This window comes from Neophocaena asiaeorientalis, unplaced genomic scaffold (genome assembly GCF_003031525.2).
Source record: "Neophocaena asiaeorientalis asiaeorientalis breed wild unplaced genomic scaffold, Neophocaena_asiaeorientalis_V1.1 scaffold46, whole genome shotgun sequence".
NCBI lineage: Eukaryota > Metazoa > Chordata > Mammalia > Artiodactyla > Phocoenidae > Neophocaena > Neophocaena asiaeorientalis.
The window spans coordinates 13,421,746-13,440,461 of NW_020175393.1; the positions used below are offsets into that span (position 1 = coordinate 13,421,746).

The following is an 18,716-nucleotide window of genomic DNA, read 5'->3' on the forward strand; positions in this document are numbered from 1 at the left end:
TGGCTCCTTTGGCCTTCTAACACTCCATTGATTCGTCCATTCCTTGGAAGAGCTCTAAGGTCACATCCAGAAACTTATCTTTAGTGGAGAACAAGGTCGCACAGAACTTTTTCCCCTTCTTTGAGTCCTTCTTCCCCCAAGAAGTGGACACCTTGATGTATCATGAACAATTGACTCTTGATCTGACTTGCCTTGTTACCCCTGGCCAGCCCAAGCAGCTGAGGTCTGAGCTTTGCCTGCCCTGCATCGTTGTGCAATACTGGAAAAGAAAAAGAATCCATTAGTCTACACCCTTCAGACTGTGGTGACGTGATCAGGGTTCTCTTGAATTTCTATGCATTCGATTTCCTCTCTCTCCTTCCGTTTGGCGCGTTTCTTTTTCTTGTGGTGCTTTTTGGAAGGGGGGAAAAAGGTTAGGAACACAGGTAAGATAACAAAACAGTGCAGAAGTGTGCAACCCCCCGTGAGCAGCAAGCATTTGAACAGTGTGAAGGTCAGGTTCGAAGGCACAAATAGGAGGGGGACCAACCCAATAAGAAAAGACGTAACATTTTGCAAAATGGCTGTCCCATGCTCTTGTAGGGAGCTTTTTATACATTGTGTTCGGGTGTGCTCAGTTGCTAATACAAACGTGTAAAGCAGTGGTGCACAGTGGTCAATGGCGAAATTTAAAGTGTAGATAAGGCACAAGATAGAAATGCAATCCATGTCGATGTTCCATAATGTCATTAAGCCCAGAACGCCCAGCTCAATTGAGGTGACGCTAAGAATTAGCCAGAAGTTTCCCAGAGGGTGGATCACTAGGAAAAAAGTCAGGATTAACACCAGGAGAACACCAAAGCCTGCAATCAGAACAGGCACTGTGACAGATAAGCTGTAATGGTCCATGAACACAAAGGAGGGGTTGAACACGATGAAACGGATGCTCTTTGACAGGGACAGGGGCCTCAACTTTTCCAGCACTTCTACGACTTCCTTCTGCTTGTCTCTGCTAGTCCTGGCCACCAGATGCAAGCGAGAAGCAATGATGTTGTTTTCATCTCCTGCCTTGGAGAAGATGATATCGTTTCGAAAATGCTGGAATTCTGGCTTTTTTAAAAATGAACTTTGTAGGACGCTGATAAAGTCACTCTTGTTATTGGCACTGATGTTGCTCACTTTCAGGAACTGGTAATACTGCTCCACCCAGGACACTGCAGTGAATCCACTGCAGAGTCTCCGGAGGTCCTCCTGGACGCTGCTGTTCCAGTACTCGAGGGGCTCGTAGACATAGAATCCTATCACGGGGCTGTAGTTGCTGAAATATTTCTGCTGAACCATGGCATAAGAGACGCTTGGGGAATCACTGGCTAGTAGATTGATGATGTTGGCTCCGTCACTGATCTGCAAGCACCCCATGAAGGAGAAGGAGGCATAGATGAGATAGAGGATGACAACAAATGGCTTCACGTAGATATTGGTAATCCATTCATTGTAATGTTCACGGAGGAAGTGCTGAATAAAGTGGTGCTGGTAGGGGTTCGTCTCATGATGGGATGTCTGTTGATGCCCATCACTCATCACTGTCTGGAACCACACAGGCTTGCGGTCCAGGTATTCTGCAGAAGGGATCTTACAGCAAAAGATGCTGTGGTAGCGGTTTTGCTCTAGTTGGCCAGCGAAGACCAGACAGGAGCCAAAGAAGGAGAAAATGTAGAAGTAGTTCAACAGGATGGAGACACACATGTTCTGACAGAAGACCTTCACAGCCTCTATGTTGGTGAACGGGCTGGCACCCATGCCAAAAGTAATAAAGTACAGGGAGCTAGTCATGGTATAGGTCACCATCACATCCGAATAGGCATCTGCTACCCTGTCTTTGAAGGGCAAATTCTCTTTGGTTCTCCGCCATCCAGACAGAAGCTCAAATACTCCTTTCGTTCCATGACCTAATTTAAAAAAAGAAGGAAGAGAAGAACTATTTTCATTTCCTCCTATGGTTCAGGTGAATTCCTTATAGGTCATCTATGCTCAACGGTCCTGCATACGCTAACCTTCAAAGTACTATGATACTCCTATCAGGATCTCAAATTTCAGTTACACTGCAGGATACGTTTGGTTCATGTTTCTACTTCAGCAAAGTCCAAACTTATTGGTATTCTGGGCAAAATGAAGCATTTATTGTCTGTTCCATTAATTTGACAAATTGTAAATGTTATGTGACATTGTTTTGTGATTTTTTTTTTCCCCCTGCACACATAGTGTCTCCCTAAATGGATACTAAGTTGTCAAGGGCAGGGGCTGTTAGTCACCCATCTTCAAATGCCCCTCAATACCAGTTCAGTGCTTTATCAACTGAAGTATTGACTGACAGTCCCTAACCTTCATTTCAAACTGACTTACATGCTGATTTTGGAAATTATAAGATGATGATCTTAAACACTTAAAAATGGTGTTAAATTGATTTTACAATGTTAATAACCTGCTAAGTAGCCAAACAGCTTAGGAACCAATTCCTATAGATTTGATTAATTAACATTGGATATGAGTCAAAAAAATCTGCCAGGTCACATAAAACACAGGGCAAGACCTTCGGGGGGAAAGATCATAGCAGGCATTTCCTCACAGAGCTTTTATTCACACAGAGTGGGTGATGAGTAAATGTTTGACTGCTCCATTAAAGTGGATGGAGTGTGCTTTTTCTTTTCTTTTTTTTTTTTTTGCGGTACGCGGGCCTCTCACCGTTGTGGCCTCTCCCGTTGCGGAGCACAGGCTCCGGACACGCAGGCTCAGCGGCCATGGCTCACGGGCCCAGCCGCTCCGCGGCATGTGGGATCTTCCCGGACCGGGGCATGAACCCGTGTCCCCTGCATCGGCAGGTGGACTCTCAACCACTGCGCCACCAGGGAAGCCCTAAAATAATTCTTTAATGAGAGCACTTCTCTTCTGAAATGAAGACTCTTGGTATCTTTGTAGTCACAAGGGGGGAGAAAGGTTACTGGAGGCTATGGCTAAATTTGGCTTGTCTCTGCTTTTGGTCACTTTTATGGAGCATTAGGTACATTATGTAGGCCAGGTTGTTACTTTATATAGTACAAAGGTCTTACGTGTGGGAAGATGAAGCTAAATCATATGAGGTCAAATAATCACTCTAAGTATGGTAAAGACTGAAAACACAACTTTGGGGCTGGCATGTTTTATCCCATTCATAGGCTTAGATATTTTACAGGGTGTTCCTAATAATTCTCATTCATTCGATTTTCACCATAATCTGGTCACCTCCCAGCAGTTCAAATCTATTACCTGCTCGAGAGTAGTCCTCTCACTCCCCATCAGCCTGCCTATGATCAGTCTTACTTTCCAAGTTTTGTTCATGCTCTTTTCTCTGCCTTTCAATACCTTCCTCTTGTTGCTGCTTATATTGAAATCCGACCCATCAGTCTGTTAGCTCAGTTCTCTTCTTTGTCTTGAAGCCGTTTCTGACAATTCCAGACATATTGATTTTTTTCTGTTCCTTAAATTCCTATTGCACTAATTAGCTACTCATTTTGGCACACTAACATGTGCTGTTTTGCTCTGGAACAAAATGGTTTTCTCAGGACATGGTCTATCTCTTTGGTTAGACTGCAAATTCCTCAAGGTCAAGGAATGCATTTTATGTTACTTTTATACTCTGCACAACATCTGACAAAGTGATAGATGCCCACTAACCTCTCAATGAATTAAATCAACTATAACTCTCAATTCCAGTTGGGTCTAGAAAATGTACCTTTTAATTACTAATTCAAAAGTTTATTATGCATCTTTATACCTATATTAATTGTGCCCAGAAGAGATATACACTTTTTTTTTTTTTTTTTTGGTACACGGTCCTCTCACTGTTGTGGTCTCTCCCGTTGTGGAGCACAGGCTCCGGACGCGCAGGCTCAGCGGCCATGGCTCACGGGCCCAGCTGCTCCGTGGCATGTGGGATCCTCCCGGACCGGGGCACGAACCCTCGTCCCCTGCATCGGCAGGCGGACTCTCAACCACTGCGCCACCAAGGAAGCCTGAGATATACACTTTTAATTCAACTCAACCTAATATACATTTATTAGAATTTGCTACCATGAGGATCTGTGCTAGTCAATATATAAAACATAAAGGTAAACAAGAAACACAATCTTTTCCAATATCTGTCAGTCCAGAGGTCATTTTTACTTGGGTAATTCTGAGCCTGAGATCATAGCTTCTAATACAAATGAATTTTAGGAACTGTTCTGTATGTTGTGAGATGTTTAGAAGCATTCCTGGCCTCTACCCACTATATGTCAGTAGCACACTCCCCAGTTGTGACAATCAAATATGTCTCCAAACACTGCCAAATGCTGTTTTGGGGACAAAACTGCCTCCAACTGAGAATTATTGGTTTAGTCAAAAGAAAAAGAGATATTATACACACACACACACACACACACATACACACACACATTTTAATCGCCCTTTTCTGACTATAAAAATAGGACATATTTCCATCAAAAATTTTGGGAAAATGGAAAAAATAATGGTGAAAAAATTATTCCATAGTCCCATAACACAGATAACTGCTGTTAACAATTTGGTGCATTTATTCTAGCTATGTATGTATGTATGTATGTATTAAGCTTTATCTATCTATCTATCTAACCATCCATCCATCCACCCTTCCATCTTTCCAGACAAATAACTATGTAATTATTTCGCAGAACTGGCCTCCTACAAAGAGAAATTAGGGTTTGGGGTTATCTTGTTGCTCTGTCCAGTTGGCCTGTCGACAACAGAGATCCCATTTTTTAACCTCTGCAGTGTTTTCCCTCTTGGTTTCTTACTATTCCCTTTAGTTTTCATTCTGATGCTAGAACCATTTTTTGAACATCTCTGCTCACTTGAAAGAATCCTTAAATCTCTACATAGCTTTTTAAAAGGATTGTATTCACTATTTTTCCACCCTTACTCCGAGAGTCCTATTTTAATTCAAACAATACACCTGAAAACAAGGCACTAGTATCTACTCAAAAGACAGGTGGTCCACCATCTCAGATGATGAAGCATGGAATATACACAAGTGTGACTTGCCCCACTGAACAAAGACCTGAACTGATTCCATTATATTACTCCCTGGTACCCTAGTCCTGGCAGTTCTTTGCTTCTGTTCGATTCCCACCAAAATCCTTAATCCTCACCGAAGGCCTCAGTTTGTCTTATGAACACCATTCATGCTCCTGAGTGGTGACAGACATATATGTAAGCAGCTAACAGACTTGAAAGGAAGGCTTGCATTCTTGTTAAATAGAGATGTATGCTGTGTACTGTGAAAATACAGTTGATTCTTTCTGAGGGGTCAGAAAATCTCCAAAAGGTGTTACTAGGTAGAGGATGATGGCAGTGGTGATCTAGACTGATGGAATAACATGAATAAGGGCACAAACCCTTATTAATTAAGGGAAAGTAGTTTTGTTTTTGATGTTTATAATTGAATTTTTTCTCTCTGCAGAGATAATCTATTGCCCAAATTATACACTTTATTTAATGTTTCAAAAGATGACTGCCAAACACTGATCATGATTTCCTCCCACTATATTAGTATATATTTGCAAATTATATTAGAATAATATGACAAGTATCTCACCTGGGACATTATGGGATAACTGACATTTGTCTTGATAAAGTTTCATGAAAGAAAAGAGAGAGAGAACTCTTAGGAATAAAAGTGATTTGGACAGAATTGGAACTGGGAGAAAAATTCAAGGAGGAAAATGAATAGAAATAAAAGATCTGCACATATATGTGTGTGTATTGAATATTGCAAAAGTCTTCAGGGATGTTGCTGGGGGGACCTCTTTCTCAATGAAAGCAAATGGAAGAATTGTGCAATAACAAGGAAAACTTAGCTGTCAGCTTACTAACATACCCTATTTAACAATAATTTAATAAGTTCTGCTATTTGCAATTGAGAAATGAGAAAATGAAGAGTGTGTCGGTTCTTTCCCTAGCCATGGCAGTGCAGGTCAGCCAGGGGAAATATTTTAAATGATTAAAATTAAAAAAAAAATTTGTTACCAAACAAAACTCATTTCAGTCCTAAGTGAGCTGAACAATATTCAGAATTAGTTATAATTTGATCTGAACCTCAAGCAGTCACTCTACAACAAGTAAAGATGACTTCTAAAGTGAGGTGGATCTTCTTGAGAACTTATTCCAACCCACATTTTACAACATTTCTCTAAACTCCTGCACTTCCCCTGTAAACTTCTACACTATGATTGACCTGACAGTGCTGTAGGAAATCTCTCTGGTTCACTGCTAGTCCGGAAGTGACTTCTTTCAAAGCAATGATATTCTTCTGCAAATCTAACACAAATTTTACAGTTGCCACTTTAATACCAAACCTAACCTCTCCAAAATCAAGAATTCCAAAGAAAATAGTTTTAACAAGGATCAAATCCAATCAGAACTAATTGTAACTGACCCAGTTAGTTTCCTACTGGGTTTTCCTTTGATACAGTTATTGCTCTAATAAGCTCCTTCTGTGGGGCTTCTAATTCTTTCTAATCTGCCGAATTAGAATTCTCTTCTGAAGACGTACTGGTGGGTCTTCCTCTTCACTTGAACACGTTAAGCCCTCAGCAGGTCATGAGAGTTTGACATCTCCTGTTTCAGCGACATAAAAAATAGAGGTAAAAATAATACTCCACTCACATCTCACTCCAGAGAAAACTTTCTACTTTCCCTTAGCCGTTATTTCTGCTTTGGTTAATTAACTATGTGTTCAGCAGCTCTGTTTGTGGAAATCACCATTGAGCTCAACTAGAAAAGCATTTTGATTTTTTATTGGGCTCTTAGGCTATGTGATCCTGATGCCAACCTAATGGATGAAAAAACAAAATCCCAGTCAACTGAACCAGTAAAGCAGCTAACAAAAAAATCGGGATATTGAATCAGCATTCTGAGTTGTCAGTCACTGGTCTGGCATTATATGGGATCCTTATGCATAGTTCTTTCTCTTTAGTTGGCTGATTTCTATGTATATTTTAAAGATACCACTTAAACATGATCTCATCCCTAATGCTTTCCCCTTCCCCTCTTCACATCTAACTCACCCACTTAGAAGCCTCCCCTCTGTGTGCCAACACATTTCTTAGTGCTTTCTACTACACCCAACTGAAATTATCCATTCATGGGACTGTATTTCATGTAAGTCCTTATAGGTCCTCACCATCTAGGGCAGGTACTTATCTTTTCTATTTTTGTATTCCAATTATTTGGCACTTACTGGTACTCAGTAAATGTTTGTGAAACTAAATTGGCCTTGATCTGCCAAAATCTGTCTAGTTTTCAAGATATTTTTAAAGTTCTTGTCATAATTGTTATTAACAGCCCTGTACTCAGTATAAGATTTAGTGAAATACAGTTTGCCCCTCAATTTACTGAGAAGGGAATTTGCCAAGTGCTTCTGTGGCAGAGGCAGTGGTAAATATCAATGATGTTCAGTTACAATATTAGCACATAATTCATTCGTTCGGCTGGTTCAGCATTGTAAACGTCTAGAGGGAATGGAGTATGAAACTAAGAAACTTGCTCTAAGTTGCTAGTTGCAGGGTAGAAATGGGTCCATAAGGCACTCCTGTTACCTGACAGATGATGAATTTTTTAGACATTTTCTAATCCCCATGATGTCTAACTTAGCGGTGGTTATCAGTGTGTCTTTGTAGACTGACTACTTTTAATTAACTCTCATCTAGAATAAATAGGTGATTATCAAGCTCCATTCATAAAGGACGGCCAAGGCTGTTGCATCTTGGTACCTGTGTAGCCCACAAAGACATAGGTAGGAAGTTATTCAGCAGGAATGCTCCAAGTTGCTCTTTGATGGGGCCTATTTGACGGTTTTACGTGTAAACCTGTGGTGTGCAGTGAGGGAGGGTCTAGCTTCATATTACCCTTAAGCATTTCTCCTGAAGTGCCCCCATCCCCGTACGGAATGAGGCAGGTAAAACACAGAGAAGAGAGGCAGCGAGGAAGGAAAATAAGGAATTCAGAACGAATCTGAACAGATACTCATCCCTTAGCTCTTAGCAGGAGGTTAGAGGACTTTATCATGTCTCTAATAAGAAAAACTGGAATCTAGTAACAGATGCTCATTGTATGATTTTCAGAGCTGTTATATGCTTGACACATATCTCAATGTATAGAAAAGGGCATGTAGTCTCATTCCAGAGTTTGCATTCCATCATTTTTGACAATTTATTTTGTAGTTCTATATAAAGTTAAAATTTTAAAAATCCAGTATGTGTGTTTATTCACATGCATATGTGTATATACATGCACCTACATATACATACATATACACATGTATATGTATTGAGAGAGATATGTGTGTGTGTATGTATGTATATATATATATATATATGGGGAGAGAGAGAGAGAGAGAGAGAGAGAGAGAGAGAGAGAGAGAGAGAGAGAGAATGAGAGAGAGATGTGTGTGTGTATGTATGTATATATATATGGAGAGAGAGAGAGAGAGAGAGAGAGAGAGAGAGAGGAGATGGGAGTGTTCTGAAGCTCACAGACTATTAGCCAAGATTTTAATACTCCAAGTGGGGAAACTAGGCAAGTCCCACTATTTGATATTGTGATTAGCAGGACATTGCCCAGAGCCAGAGTTTAAATCCTGGGTTAAATCAGAGTTTAAACTGCTTGACTTTAAATCCTGGGTCTCCTACTTCCAAGTTCTGTGACCTTGGGCAGGTTGTTTTTTAACCTCTCCGTGTCTCAGTTTTCTCATCTGTAAGTGAGGTGACAAGAGAAGCCGCCTCATGGGATTGTTCTGAGTTTTAGATAAGTTAATACATGTGCTTGGCACACAGGAAGTACTCCACTGAGTGGAAAAGCTCAGTGCTGGCAACTCCAGGGTATTTACCATGGAGAACATTCCAAGTCATTTGACTTGGGATGCCAGCTTCTGAATGCAGCCTGGTTCCTGCTCTCTTCACCACCACAGCTGACTTGGCTTTTGGAGGGAACTCGGGGGCTCTCTTTTCAGATTTCCTTGCCGCAGGAGCTCAGTGTTGCCAAGAGCTGAAACTCCACTGCAGAGCCAGCGCACACACGGTGGCTTGCTTTCTTGTTCTCTCCCTCTTTGGTAGTCCCATTCAGGGAGAGAGAAAGACTCCCAGGAAGCTTTTCATTTTCTTCTCAATGCTTTCCGTGTCTTCTAGTTTTATGAAAGGAATATACATTATGTTTGAGAAAGGAAAAAGCAGCCCTGATAGCTGGGTGCTGTCAAGTAGGTCTTGGTGTTGCCAGGAGCTGGTCTGGCCCTCACAGTTCGGCTTAGTATTGTCTTGTTGATGACACAGATGGTCTGGCAGAAAAGCATCAGACAAGATCACTTTGTGACCGGGATAGATTGAGACAAAATAATGCCACTCCATAATCACAACTGAGCACAAACAAAATGCAAACATTGTCCGAAACATAAAATAGGCCAAACATCCTTTTATCAAGAATAGTAGGATTGGGCTTCCCTGGTGGTGCAGTGGTTAAGAATCCGCCTGCCAATGCAGGGAACACGGGTTCGAGCCCTGGTCTGGGAAGATCCCACATGCCGTGGGGCAACTAAACTAAGCCCGTGAGCCACAACTATTGAGCCTGTGCTCTAGAGCCCACGAGCCACAACTACTGAGACAGCGTGTCACAACTACTGAAGCCTGTGTGCCTAGAGCCTGTGCTCTGCAACAAGAGAAGCCACTGCAATGAGAAGCCCGTGCACCGCAACGAAGAGCCACGACTAGGAAAAAGCCTGTGTGCAGCAACGAAGACCCAACGCAGCCAAAAATAAATAAAAAAATTAAAAAAAATAGTAGGATTGATTGCTGCTTCTTTACCAATCACAGTTTAATCTTGGTCTGGTTTCCCTGCCTTCTAAGAATTGTTAAGGTAACTGATCATGGATTTACCCTCTCTTCCTGACAGGAACCAACCTTGCTGCCTTCAACCCTCTTCCAAATCACCTAACACTTGCAAAAATCATATACTAAGTCCATTCTAATATCTTCTTCCAAAAATGCTTCATAATCCTCAGAGGTGTGTGTTCTTCCTCATTGCAGTGAGTCAATAAACCCAGATTTGTTCAATTATTGTAGGAGTCCTGGTGGTCTTTGGTTGGAGGACATTGATATTTTATAATAAATATTTTTGGAAAACGAGAGAAATTAAACTTCCTTTATTGTTGACTTTATAAATTGACTTCTTTGAGTGTAGGAGTTAGAAGTGTGGGAGCTAGAACAGGAGCATTGGATGAGAGTTAATTCCTGGAGGATTTGAATTTCCAAATCATGTCACTAGTGAAAGGGATGGCGTTCTGGTGGAAGTGATATTTTAGTTGTATTCTCACTAAAAAGAGAAAGCCAGATGGGCATATGGGAAGTGGCAAGCTGTTCTGAAAGGAATATAACATGGCTGTTAAAATCGGAGAAGCGGGGAGGAGCCACGTGGATGAAACAGTCATTGCTTCAAGCAGAGAAGAGCAATGAATGGGAGAACCGGGGCGGGGCTGAAAATCTTACAACTGTCAAGAGAAGTGGATTGGTAGCTCATAAACTAAACACAAGCACATGCTTAAAAGAAATCAAGACCTACAATAAGAGATCATATAAAAGAAGAAAATAATAAGTATAAGAACTTGGAGGAAGGAAAATTAAGATAATCTAAGTATTTATTGAGCTAAAGGCATTCAAAGATTGGTTAGAATAATCAGTTCATTCATTTGAAGGCCATTTCCTGAGCGCCTCCCATTAGGAAGATACGGTAAAATGTCATCGCTTTGAAGTTTAATAACTCCCATTTGTCCCATTTGAAAACCATCTCATATCCATATGCCTGAATTTAATGGTTCATTAATTACAAGCTTTGGGGATCTCTTATCCTACAAAGAGTAGAAGTGATGATGACTTAGGATTTCTATAACACCAAGAGCCTTAAAATGCTTTTAAAATGTCTGATTCAATCATTAAGAAACGCATTTGAAATGGAAGGAATCTTACGGAGCAAATTTAAATTATGCAGTTTTGGTTTCTTATAAATATCATTCAAAAGAAAATCTTCAAAGTTGTAGCACAAATGCTTGATAAAAGCATAATGCTTTAAAGAGCAAGTTTTCCGGGAGCACCCTTGAATGTTTTGCTGCCTGTCTTAACCAGTGAAGATAAATTTAACAACCCATGAACGAGAATTCTCTCTGAACAGAATGGCCTGAAATCAGTGGAAACTCAATTAACCAGGAAGCTCAAGAATTGGATCATCTGATTATTTGAAGTCGTTAAATTAATCAACCAGAACTTCCTTTCTGATTCCACTTTTATTGGTTGATTAGCTTTATTGGAGATCTTTCTAAAATGCATTAGACTTGTATTCCTCTTCTGCATCCAGTTCTTAAAAAAAAGGGGAAAAAAGGAATTATTTGTAGCAATTAAAATGATGAACTCTGGAGTAACACATTTTGCTTCTAGTTCTGGCACATCATTTTGTGATGTGTGGTATGGGGAGAATTAGTTTAACTTTTGTGTATTTCACTTTCCTAGTCTGGAAAATAGGGATTAAAAAGGCACCCATTTTAATGGGCTATGTGAAGATTACATGATACAATAGTTGTAGTATGCTTAGAGCAGGCCTGGGACCCAGGAAGCACTCAATAAATGTTAGCTTTTATTATTTATTAAATAATATACTTCAGAGTCATCATTTTATCCTACATCATTTTATCAATAATCAGGAGGCAATTTAGCATATTGGTTAAAGAGCTGAGTTCTGTGGGTTTAAGCTTCCATCTATTAGATGTGTGACCCTGGGCAAATGAAAGACTCCATGGCTAGATTTGCTAATCTGTAAAATGGAGAAAACAGCAATTCCTGCTTCAAAGGATTGCTGTGTTAAAGGAGACACAGACACATGAATCCCTTTATATAAATACCTGGCACACAATCAGTGTTCCCACAAATGATAGCTAGTATTGAACAGTAGTATATAGTTGCAGAAATGTGGGAGTTTGGATTGAATGTATACCAGGCCTAGAGAAAAGTTTAAAAGTTTTCTTCTCTGATGATTATTTTGAAATTGCCTGTTCTGTCCTTAAGAAGGTCGTTGTGAAAAAAATGTTGATTAATAAAAGACTTCAGTTAACTGGATCCAACTAATTGCAGCATTCCTTCCATGTGTGCTCTTATTCAGGCTAAGCTAATAGAATCGTTCTCATCTGGCAGGAAAGAAGCTGAAGAAGAGCTTTTCAGCCACTGTTTTATTCTGCAGCTCACAGAGCAAACCAGACTCCCTTCTAGGAGCAGAGCACAGTAGGGCTTTGGGACAGCCTGCTGAGTTCCAGCAGCCCCCGGCGGTGGGGGGGCGGGGGCTGGTGCAAGGACACCATTTCCTAGAGGGTCCTCTCTAAGTGAGAGAACTGCTGTCATTTGAATACATCCCTGATGAGTACAGAGTCCCTTTTCAGATGAAAAGTGCCTCTTCTCACCATATTTCTCTGTCATCTGTCCCCTTCCAGCGGTCCACAGCTTAACAGCTTTAACACAGCATAAATTAATCAACGGGAGTTATCTCAGAAAAAGTTCGATGTTAATTCTCAAAGGCAGGGGATCAAGGACAGTGGCTGGGCAGATAGCAGGGTGGAAGAGGGGCCCTGAGTACTGGCTCTTGTGTTAATTCCCCGGGTTCAAACCCCAGCTACATCACTTCCTACCCCACACCTTCAATAGCAACCTCTCCGTGTCAATTTCCTCATGCGCAGAGCAGGAAATGCAAGCCCCTACCTGATAGTGTGTCGCTGACATTAATGAACGAGATAATCCACATAGAGTGTTTACCACAGTCCTTGGCACATATTAAAAACTCAATAAATAGCAGGCGACACTTTTTATTTATGGGTGAACATTCATTTGGAGTCTTAGCTACGTGCTCACAGTATAGTATGGCACACTGCTGTGTTTCATTCTTGAAGTCATCAATAGAAGTGACACTTAATCATGATAACACACCAGGCCACCAAACACAGCTTCAAGGGATGAAAGTTGTAGGAAACTCTTATTGCCCTCTTGGGATAAATCTTACTCCTTTCTGTCTTGAGAATTCTCATGGACTTTGTCCTGCCCATTTCCATTAGGCAAAGATTAATCAAGAAACAATCGTAAGAAAGAGTCAAATGAAAACCCTCCCAGATAGCTATGACTCTGAAACAGCTAACTGGACCTTGGGAAGGATGATTTTTGGCCATGCGACCATCTGAAAGTTCTAACCCTTAGAGACATATGAAAACCTAGGGCTATTTCAGCAATTACAAAATAAAAAAACTAAAACAAACAAACAAAAAACAAAACAGGTTCACATTATTCTTTTTTTTTTTTTTTGCGGTACGCGGGCCTCTCACCGTTGTGGCCTCTCCCGTTGCAGAGCACAGGCTCCGGACGCGCAGGCTCAGCGGCCATGGCTCACGGGCCCAGCCGCTCCGTGGCTCGTGGGATCTTCCCAGACCGGGGCATGAACCCGCATCCCCTGCATCGTCAGGCGGACTCTCAACCACTGCGCCGCCAGGGAAGCCCTAGATGGAATCTTTTGAAGTGCAAAAGTTTTTAATTTTGACTAAGTCCAATTTATCCATCTTTTGTTGCTTTTGCTTATGGTGTCATATCTAAGAAGGCTTTGCTTAACCAAGGTCATGAAGAGTTACTCCTACATTTTCTTCTAAGAGATTTATAGTTTTAGGTCTTTCATTTAGGTCTATGATCCATTTTGAGTTGAATTTTACCTACAGTGTGAAGAAGTCCAACTTATTCTTTTTCATGTGGATATATAATTGTCCCAGTATCATTGGTTGAAAATATTATTTTTCCCCATTGGATTATCTAGGCATCTTTGTCAAAAAAATCAATTGACCATAAATGCAAGAATGTATTTCTGGAGTCTCAGTTCTATTCCAGTGACCTGTATGTCTATACTTGCGCCAGTTCCACTGTATCTTCATTGCTGTAGCTTTATGTTAAATCTTCTAATCTATGAACATGGAATGTCTTTCCATTTACTCAGGTCTTTTAAAGTTTTTTCAATAGTGTTGTGCAGTTTTCAGAGTACAATTTTGCATTGCTTTTGGTATATTTATTGCTCAGAATTTTATTCTTTATAATGCTATTATGAATGGAATTGTTTTCTTAAATTCATTTTTGGATTGTTTATTGTTAGTGTATAGAAGTACAATTGACTTTTGTATACCGATCCTGCAATATTGCTGGATTCCTTTATTAGTTCCAACCATTTTTTGGTAGATTCCTTAGGATTTTCTGTAATGAGATCATGTCATCTCCAAATAGAGATAATTCCTCCTTTCAATATGAATGCCTTTTATTTCATTTGCTTGCCTAATTGCCCTAGCTAGAACATCCAATACAATGTCAAATAGAAGTGGTGAGGGCAGATATCCTTGTGATGTTCCTAATCTTAAAGGAAAAGTGTTCATCAAAAATATGTTAGGTTTGGGTTTTTCACAGATGCTTTCTATCAGGTTGACAAAGTTCCCATCTAGTACTAGTTGGTTGAGTGTCTTTTATCATAAAAGGGTGCTGAGGTTCGTCAAATGCCTTTTCTATGTCTATTGAGATGATCATGTCTTTTCTGACCTCTATTCTATTGATACAGCGTTTTATAGTAACTGATTTTCAGATATTAAACTAACCTTGCATTTATGGGATAAATTCCACTTAGTCGTGAAGTATAGTCCTCTTTATATGTTGCTGGATTTGATTTGCTGATTTGCTCATGTTTTTTTTTTTTTTTGCGATACGCGGGCCTCTCACTGTTGTGGTCTCTCCCGTTGCGGAGCACAGGCTCCAGACGCGCAGGCTCAGCGGCCATGGTTCACGGGCCCAGCCGCTCCGCGGCATGTGGGATCTTCCCGGACCGGGGCACGAACCCGTGTCCCCTGCATCGGCAGGCAGACTCTCAACCACTGCGCCACCAGGGAAGCCCTGCTCATGTTTTGTTAAGACTTTTTTGCATTTATACTCCTAAGAAATATTGGTCCATAGTTTTCTTTCCTTGTGATGTTTTTGGTTTTGGAATCGGGGTAATACTGGCCCCAGAGAATGATTTGGGAAGTGTTCTCTTCCCTTTATATTTCTTAAGTACAAAAATTGTTCCTACCTCTCATATCTTGCCAGGTAACCTTCTTCATTTTGTTTATAAATTATAGCATATCTAAACTTCCTCATCAGTCAGCACTTAGGAAAGTACCTATGTGATTTGAACCAATTTATCCTCATAATCAAACAGTATTTATAAAGCTCCCACATGATTTAAACCAATTTAGTATTCCCGTGAGAGAAGTCAGGTGAGGGAGAGACAGAGAGAGAGATGGTATGTGTGTTGCAGATGTACAGCGGTTAAGTAGAGGGAGGGAGGGAATGTCTGGAGGATACGTACCCTCCAAGGAGCAGAGAGCTTGGTTCTTAGACCAGAATAAAATCTCAGTATTTCACAAATCACTCTGTTTACTATTATGGTTATTATCATTACCATTATTTGGTATCCTACCTTTAGACTCTAAGAAGCGAGCCTTCGTGTTGAATCTTCTAAATCTTGCTTCTTATTTTATCCTTCCTACCAGAGGTTTTTGTCCTCCCTCCTTCCTTTCTTTCTTTTAGAACAAAATCTGCTACCTGCCTGAGATAAACTCAGTGGAGATAACCCATTGATGCCTTAAAAATAAAAATAAGCATGGGAATCCAATAAGAATCCAACGCAGGGGACACAGGTTCACACCCTGGTCTGGGAAGATGCCACATGCTGCGGAGCAACTAAGCCCGTGCGCCACAACTACTGAGCCTGCGCTCTAGAGCCTGCAAGCCACAACTACTGAGTCTGCGTGCTACAACTACTGAGCCTGTGCTCTGGAGCCTATGCACCACAACTACTGAAGCCTGGGAGCCTAGAGCCCGTGCTCCGGCCACAAGAGAAGCCACCATGATGAGAAGCCCTCTCACTGCAACAAAGAGTAGCCCCCGCTCGCCATAACTAGAGAAAATCCCCACACAGCAGCGAAGACCCAACGCAGCCAAAAATACATAAATAGATAAATAAGTAAATAAAAAATAAAATAAGCAAGTCAATAACTAGGGTTAGAGTGTTATTTTCTTAATTGAACTCATATTTCCCACTTACTCCTGTGAAAACACTAGGGAATTAAAGATTTTACAAACAACAATAATAACAACAGCAACAACACAAATACCTTGTATGATTTTGGATAAATTAACATTGTCTGGCTCCTCTTACAACACTAGGCTTTACTGAAATGCTTCATTTTAAATGCTGTAAAATTATAATCCTTTAATCTAAATATCTGCTGTATATCAACGTTTCTATTTTTAAATAATCAAATTCAACAAGTATTTTTTCTTTTTTTTCGGTACGCAGGCCTCTCACTGTTGTGGCCTCTCCCGTTGCAGAGCACAGGCTCTGGACGCGCAGGCTCAGCGACCATGGCTCACGGGCCTAGCCGCTCCACGGCATGTGGGATCTTCCCGGACTGGGGCACGAACCCATGTCCCCTGCATCGGCAGGCAGACTCTCAACCACTGCGCCACCAGGGAAGCCATCAACAGGTATTTTAGTAACTAGTTTGTTCTGGGTATTAGGGATTAGAGAAAGAAGGTTCGGATAACTTTTATTTTGAGAGGTTTACAGTCTTATTGAAAAAAGGCATATATTTAAGAAATAATTAAATAAGAATTCAAGATACTTTAATCCAGGGTAACAGGCACTTGTCTACCTACTATGTTCAAGGCACTGCATGTCACTCAGAGGTGAAACTACAAGAGCTCAGGAAAATGAAGACATGGGAAAGCTGAAATGAAGAAGACGCTTCCAGGACACAGGAAGACGATGAGGGTATGCATTGGTAAGGAATGGAGGCATTAACAATGTTTTCAGCCTGAAGATCAATTAGCAATTGTTTTCCCTTCCATTTCAAACAAAGCAGCCAATTTAAAAACTGTCAGCTAGCTTTCTTTACTCTGATTTCCTTTTAATCACATATAAATAAATCCAAACTCTAATCTTTCTTTTTCTCTTTTGTTGGTGTAATTGTCAAATGTCTTATCTTGAGTCAATTTCATATGCTCATAAGTAACCCACTTACCTATCATGAAAAACTTGATGTTTTTCTTTGTTCTGAAGTACAAAGGAAACATAGGTTCACATAGTGCTTTCTGTTTAAAGCTAGGAAAACAACTTGTTCTCAGAGCTTTCTAAGAAGAGTTTTTCTGGCATTATTTTGACCCATGGGCTAAGGGTCTGGTCAGCAAGTTAACAAATACCCGGAGAATTTAAGTAAAACCTCTCAATAACCAATTTCTGCATATGCATTTAATTAAAAAACAAGATATAACTTCTATTTGACTTTTGAAACTTTTTCCCCTCCCTCTAGTTTTACCCTGTCAGTGGAGAGAGTCAGTTCAGATGAAAAGAAGTTGCAACTATTAAGCGTTCTTAAGTTGAGTACAAAGATGAGCCCAATGTGTATAAATTTTTTTCAACTGGAAACTTGACTTGTTTTCTTGAATATTAAAAGGAAAAGAAAAAATTACTTGTGATGATGTCTTGGCTCAGGCACAGAAGTTCCTATAAGGAAAAGGACTTGCTTATTCACTTATTCTTTTATTCAGTATATATTTATTGAGTGTATACTATGTACTAAGCACCATTATAGGCATTAGGGATACAGCTGTGATGAAGACAGAGGTGGTCTCTGCTCTCGTGGGGCTTAATTCTAGTGAAGACAAACAATAAGTACTAAGACAAATAAGCGCTAAATATAACGTGTTATATATGGTCAATCAGGAAAACAAGCAGAAAACGGGCAGTTATATGTGTCTGGGGTAGAGGTGGGAAATTCTAGAGAGAGTGAATAAGAAAGACCTTACCATAAAGATAACTTTTGGAAGACGGCCAGAAAGAAGTGAAGAAACAGCTGTGATGTCTTCACGAGAAGAGTATTCTAGGCAGAGGAAACATTAAGTTCAAAGGCACTGAGTCAGGAATCTGCCCGATATGGGCAAGGAACAGCCCAAGGCCAGTGTGGGCTGGAGTGGACTGAGAGCAGGGAGGATGGATAGGAGGTGAGCTCAGAGAGGTCAAGATGAGGGACAGATGCCAGCCGTGCAGATCACAGTGAAACTCTGGCTTTTATGTGGAGTAAGATGGGAGGCCACTGAACAAGATCACCTTGGTTGCTGGGATGAGAATAGAAGGCAAGGGTGCAGGTGAAAAAGGATCAGTACAGCTAGGATTTTGCACGAATCTAGGCAATACAGAAGTGTCATCTAAAGCTGTGACTCTGATTACCTAGGGCAGGGGTTGGCAAACTAGCCTGCTGCCCCAAAGCTGCTTCCTCCTGTTTTGGAAATAAATTGTATTGGAACACAGTTATGCTCATTCATTTACCTTTTGCCTATGGCTTCTCGCCCCCTACAACGGCAGAGCTGAGCCATTGCGACAGAGACTGCATGGCTAGCACAATTGAAAATATCTAGTATTTGGCTCTTTACAGAAAAAAATTTGCCCACCTCTGACTTAGAATCTACTGGGAGGAGGATTACAGCAGGGAAGATGCCTTCTGGATGTACAAAACAGCATGGACACAAACCACCATTTCTCTTCATTAC

The 18,716-nt window shown here is 40.7% G+C and overlaps 1 protein-coding gene across 1 annotated transcript in view; it reads right to left on the minus strand.

Moving 5' to 3' along the window:
• Nucleotides 1-294: 294 nt before the first annotated feature.
• The window catches only part of PTCHD4 (patched domain containing 4), a 177,497-nt gene continuing 159,075 nt past the window's right edge, over nt 295-18,716 (minus strand). Inside the window, exon 3 of the mRNA XM_024766333.1 lies at nt 295-1,928. Coding sequence (XP_024622101.1) covers nt 295-1,928 — 1,634 coding nt within the window. The remainder of the gene's footprint in view (nt 1,929-18,716) is intronic.